The 6,588-nt window shown below is 31.5% G+C and overlaps 1 protein-coding gene across 1 annotated transcript in view; it reads left to right on the forward strand.

Moving 5' to 3' along the window:
• The window catches only part of LOC136038677 (copper-transporting ATPase 1-like), a 268,609-nt gene extending 268,032 nt beyond the window's left edge, over positions 1-577 (forward strand). Inside the window, exon 26 of the mRNA XM_065721952.1 lies at positions 279-577. Coding sequence (XP_065578024.1) covers positions 279-284 — 6 coding nt within the window. The 3' untranslated portion in view covers positions 285-577. The remainder of the gene's footprint in view (positions 1-278) is intronic.
• The last annotated feature ends 6,011 nt before the right edge of the window (positions 578-6,588 follow it).

The following is a 6,588-nucleotide window of genomic DNA, read 5'->3' on the forward strand; positions in this document are numbered from 1 at the left end:
GTTTCCAGCAAATATTCCTCAACTCACATCGCTGCTTAGCTTGTAAAATCTGTTCTGCTCATAATTTTTTTTAATATCTGACAAAAATAAACGAATGAAAAAGGGCTTGAATACATCTATACCTCGTGCCCAAGTGACTGACAAATAATATGCCCAACGACAAAGCAGTGATATCTTTGGGGATTCGACATGCATCATCTTTTATTGATAAGTTGAGTTTTACAGGGAAAATCTTTTGTATTTCTATTACTCCATTTGACACTCACTTTTTATTTCAGCTTTGATGGAGCATTCACTTGAGACTGGAATCAAATTACGCTTGGGCTTGCTGACCTACATAATTTGAACTCATTAAAACTGTTTTGCTCTTTGTTTTCAAATTCTATTATATTTGTGTATTTTTTTTCTCCAGTGGTAATCTGTTAAGTCTTTCATTACGTTTTTTTCTTATCTTCGCTTTACTGTTGAAAAGTGTTACTCGCTTGTAAAATTACAAATTTTAAACATGAGCATATAGAATAATTTGGACTAACACTTTAATTTTATTTGAAGTATATTATACGATACATTAACAGTGTGTAGTATAACGTGTTCTTTATATTTAAGTTCAGGCATACTTCTATTTTATTTCAAGCAGGAAATAAGGGAATAAAGTTTTTAACAGTCATAAAATATTTGGCACTCTTGAAAAGTCCTAATTGTAGCTATGGTCATATTAATGTCTTTCTTATTTTTCCTTTAAAGCATGATAAAAAAGTTATTAAATTTTTGAAAAATTTTGACTATTTGAGATCAGAATAGCAAAGATAACTCAACCTACGTCTCGATTCAGAAATTTTAATGGAAGCAAGTGGGCTATGCCGCGCCTTGAAACTTTAGGAACTAAGGTTCAAGTCTGTTTGTCTTAAGCCGGGCTGCCACCCCTAGAAAATTTATTTCTTAATTATTTTATATTTCCTAAAGAAAAAAAATAACTAAACCAGCAAATAAATCACTAGATTATTGAAGAAAATCACTAAATCAACAAAAATTCTCTAAAATCCAGTGAGTTCATTTTTCGTCGGTTGGCAACCCTGGTTTTAATGCGCACAAAGAGTGGTGACCCTTGACCAAGGAACCGACACAGATTTGTACTCCTCTGTTACGCTTAGACGGTTTAGTTCTACAATGAGTGTTTTTTTTTTAACCATGTATTGTTTATAATAATATTAAGCCCATTTGTATTTTGTGTTCAAAGATTCTTCTTTTTCTATGCATGTGAACATTTGCACAACAATAAAATGCACGCGTAGAGTATCTAAAGCTATATTAGTATTGGACATTACCTTAACAGTTTTTTTTAACTGCCATATATATGCCAATGTATATATATATATATATATATATATATATATATATATATATATATATATATATATATATATATATATATATATATATATATATATATATATATATATATATATATATATATATATATATATAGGTTCGGCTTATTCATATCATGGGAGGAGGGTGACATTCTAGAAACTCGTAAATAATTTGTGAATTAAAAGAAAAAACATTGGAAATTAAAAGAAATATTGAAAGAGATTATGTGGTCTTTAGCCCCCTCCCCCCAGAATTTATGCCTGCTAAGATGTGCACATATAATGCACACTTCTTAAATGAAGCCAAAGCTTTTTTAATATGAACTTCTTAAATGAAGTAAAAATCTAGATATTTAATGGCCACTCTTCCTACTGCTAGGACTAGGACCTTCTTTTTATGTTGCAAACAAGTTTAGAATTTTAATAAGACGAAGAAAAGCCCAAACTGAAATTCTGGGTATTTGTAACTGAGAATATATTTTTGATGAAAAACTTCATTTATTTTGTTTTGTACAGTGTTTTACCTTATACTACTATTATAATAAATTATATTGTTCCTTTAATGATTTTTAGATATTTCTATTGCTAGTATCAGTGAAATTGGAAACCTTTTCTGGCCAACACTATATTCTGTGATCTGTAGAAGTCGGGCAATTTTTTCTAAAAAGATGTGCGAGATTTGAACACAGATCTTTATGCGTAAAAAAAAAAAAAAATAAAGTAAAAATTCAACGTATCCATGAAATTAAAGTTTGCTTTTAAAAATTGAATTTGACACATATTCATTTGTACTAAAACCGTTTTTTTGTCGCTGAGGTAGTGAAGACTTTTTCATAATAAGAAACTTAAAATAGTGATTTACTCCACATATTTCATTTAAATTGAGTTGTCTTTCCTTTATGATACCCATCATCTTTGTCCCCCCCCCCCTCTCTCGCGATCCTTTGTCAAGTTATCCATCATCGTTCAGTAAAGGAGACATTTCTTTTTGAGGAAAAATGAAAAATACGAAGAAAAACAACATAAAAATAATCAAGAAACAAAACTAGGGTGGTCGAGACCTCGTAAGGAGTATCCTCGATTTTAAGCCTCCTTCGCTATTTTCAACTCAATCAAAAGAAGGAACTAATTCTTCAATAGTTAGAAAAAAGAGGAAGAGAATGTTCACAACATCAGACAGGGAAAATGCAGTTCTTGTTATGGACATGATAGACTATCGTGTCTATCGATATTCGTGGCATTCGATTTTTTATCGTGTCTATCGGGCATTCGATAAAAAATCGAATGCCCTTTAGAAGGATAAAAATACCTACAAAGAAATAAAAACTTAGTCTTTTGATAAATACACACACCAATTAAGAAAGGAACTGATAAGTTTGAAAGATGACAGATTAGTAACCTCTCAAAATACAGATGAATTATTGACAGAATGATTATTCATTCTGACTTTTTTTTTCGTTTTGGTATTCCTGGATGAAGGAGGAGCGTGTGTAGCTGTGTTGGCCTCACATGGCGCAGTGCTGCAGTGATTTTTTAGTAATAGTAGTAGTAGTAGAAAAATATGATAATTTGAGACAAAGGAATTCAACTTATATTTTTTCTCATTTTAAAACGAAATAAATTAGCCATATTAACACAAATCAGGGTACTAGACAGGCTGGGGCAATCGCTTTTGAAAGACTTCTCGCCCAAACTAATTTCTGAATTGTCTTTCGTTTGTTATGCTTTTTTGTTCGGTCATTTCTCTATATTGCTTTAGTTTACTTAAAAAGGGTGTTTTATTTTGTTTTTACATACATTTTTTTCTTTTTCCCTTTTTTTGAGTGCTGAGGACAACTTAGTTGGGAGCTTTGCCAAAATGTCTTATTTTTTTTCTCCAGTGTCTGAAAATCATCAGTATTGTCCAGATCTGCTCCTTATTTGGAATTCATCTGCAAATCCAAATTCATCTTCTCTTACAGAACATCAATTAATTTATTAATTTGTATCAATTTTGTTAAATAAATTGGTTACTATGATATTTTTGGATTATTTCTAAGTGTTATTTTCAGTTTGAGTATGTCTTTAGAAACTAGAAGACCCTGTCCGTCATTGAGGAATTCAAATAGAAATCATTTAGGTAACTAAAGGAGAGAAGGATTGAGTGGGTGACTCTAGCACAAAATACCGCTTTAAATTTAATAAGACCATATTGCATGTCCTTAAGAATTGGCTATAAGATCTCCACGGTAGCATTATTTTGACTGTATTCCGTATTTTTGAATAATCTTTTTCAATACTTTTAATAGCAGTTTTTCTAACTCACACAAGCACAATGGGACTGACATCTGAATATTGTTGCGGACTTTTTGTTAAGGGAGAGGAAACACGCCTTAATTCTCAGAGAACATCAATTTTTAAAATCAAAGATGAAATCAAAATAATTAAATCTGTATTCATTTTGTCCCACAGAAAATCACTTTTTTATCTTAAGAATTAAATGTTTACTCTTTTGAAGGGACTATGATATTTCTTGAATTGTGTCCAAGTGATAATTTCCATTAGAGTGTGTCCTTAGAAATTAGAAGATCTTGTAAGGCATTAAGGGATTTATGTTGAAATCATTTAGGTAACTAACGAAAAGAATGATAGAGTGGATGATTCTCTCGATTTTTCTGGAAAAATTACCACTTTGAATAAGATCTCGCACATTTAAAATATGTTAAAAGATAATTACAGGAGCACTAATTTAAGTACGTTTTAGTCTTTAGAGAATTTCACTAAAAACTGCTAGCTATAGTTTTCTGTTAGCCTGCAGAAGCATAAAATTGTTGCTCAGATTGTTAATAACAATAATAGGACTAATTAGAACCGTCAACTATCGACCTTCCACTGAAAATTACCAGAAATCTGACTCACTTCCGTCTCTTCTTGATTTACATTAAAGGACAGATACGAGCTCAATAATTTTCGCTTTTTCCCGTAATATTTATCATCTCTAGTCTATAAAAATGTACCAATTTTACGTATTTTGGCTATAGTAATACAAAAGGTTTTTAAGTCTCAAAACCTTTTCCAAAAGAAGTAGAAGTCTAGAAGGTATTTCTCGAATGTTTTGATTTGTGAAGACGACTATTTGCTGTAATAACGAGGACTTTTAGTAGGTCTTCAAGATACTTGTGCTTGAGATTGTAATTATTTAGCTCTTCCTGACAACAGGAACTGGCAGACTATTAGGTGTCACAAGTAACGGGCTTGAGTTGATGGGATGATTATTTCGAGCTATGAAGGATCTTATCTGCGACCATTTCTTTGGAAACTGCAGATTGGCTGGAAGTGCTGAGTAAAGTTTTGATTTGTCCTCTGCGACTTTTTTTTTACCATCAGACGCTGGTTTGTACGTAGGCTTTGATTTATGAACTTCAAAGATACTACAAATAATTTTGAGATTACGTCCTGGATATTTTTATTTTTTTTTTTCTGCAAGAAATGAAAGAGGAATGATTCAATTTTTGAATATTAAACCTTCTGGCTCCACGCATGTTGAGAACAAAGTAAGTTCTCAACAGGAAAAGGTTCACTAAATTTATAATAATTTCAACAACCGCCTTTTGACTTAACAGAAGCTTGAATGTATTTGTGTTCTCAGCAAAACTGAAGGTACAGAACGCTATTATCAGATTCCAAATCTTACAATAGCACAATCAAAAAGGTTAGTAGTTTTACAATCAAGCGACTATCATAGAAACTTATAGGTCATTTCATGACTAAATACCGTATTACTTATAAATAGATAATTGTACATATATAATAGTAGCTGTAGATAAAATTCACTGTTTCTGTCTGTTGGTTCTACAAAAGCATATACCAGTATGATTGATACCTTGCAGTTTTTAGTTACAAGTAACAGAGCTAGACTTCCGGAATATATGGTTATATTTTTGATTAGTCTTATTTAGTTTAATATTCCCTTAGTATCGCCGCTGTGAAAAACTATATAATAACTTATGTATAAGCTCAGCTAGAACCAATAATATAAATACGACCCTAGAATATGTTGTATATAACTTACTGTCTAGTTCCAATTCCTAATAATTATAGTTTTGTTAAGATTCAAGTCCAAGCCTTTAGCTTCCGGATTCAGTCTCAAAATATAAGTTAGATGCTTTTCATTCTCTAACACTTTCAAATGTAATTCTATGGGTATATAGAAATGCCTTCGGAACACTCCTAGCTACCCAAGTATTATGGGCTACCACAGTGCAGAGGAAATTAATAAATATTCATGAACAGCCAAGTCAGAGACTGATCCCACCAAGAGATTCTACGATTCCCAATACTAAGAATCCCTTAGTATTGCCGCTGTGAAAAACTGTTTAATAACTTATGTATAAGCTCAGCTGGAACCAATAATATAAATACGATCCTAGAATATATAACTTACTGTCTAGTTCCAATTCCTAAATATTATTGTTCTATTAAAATTCAATTCCAAGCCTCCAGCTTCCTGATTCAAACTCAAAATATAAGTTAGATGCTTTTCATTCTCAACACTTTCAAAAGCACTTGCTTCTATGGGTACATAGGCATGCCTCCAGAACACTCCTAGCTACCCAAGTATTATGGGTTACCACAGTGCAGAGGAAATTAATAAATATTCATTGACCAGCCAAGTCAGAGACTCATCCCACTAAGAGATATCTCTCAATGCAGATTATACAGATGTAGCAAAAAATATACCGATTTTTTTTCATTTCCCTACAAATTTAATTTTAAATTTATCATAAATTTGGTCAGCCAGAAATGGTAAAACATACTTATGACGCCCGGTAGCTTAGTAATGTAAAGAATTCTCCGAAATTACCATACATTCAGTTCAAATAGTGTCAAATTATTTTCTGAATCGAAGCAACTTTTGTGATATAATTATTTTAACAGAATGATGTAAATTTTTGTACAATTAAGCTTAAAAGTGGAAAAGAGATTTAACAAAGCCGTTTTTAATGCTGTTTTAATGCGTTTTAATTTGCTTTTTCTTGCGATTAGGTACCCATTTTTGAAAAACTTTCTTTCTTTTTCTAAAACATTAACGAGGGTAAAATTGTATGTAACTGTCGGAGTTGAAAGGATTCGAAGGCAAAATATAATTAAAGCACACAGAAAACTACGCTATGTCCGTTTGATAGTATTTGGCAGGTGAATGGCGAATAGTGTTGGAATAATAAGATAGTCCATAAAA

Source organism: Artemia franciscana, chromosome 18 (assembly GCF_032884065.1).
Source record: "Artemia franciscana chromosome 18, ASM3288406v1, whole genome shotgun sequence".
NCBI lineage: Eukaryota > Metazoa > Arthropoda > Branchiopoda > Anostraca > Artemiidae > Artemia > Artemia franciscana.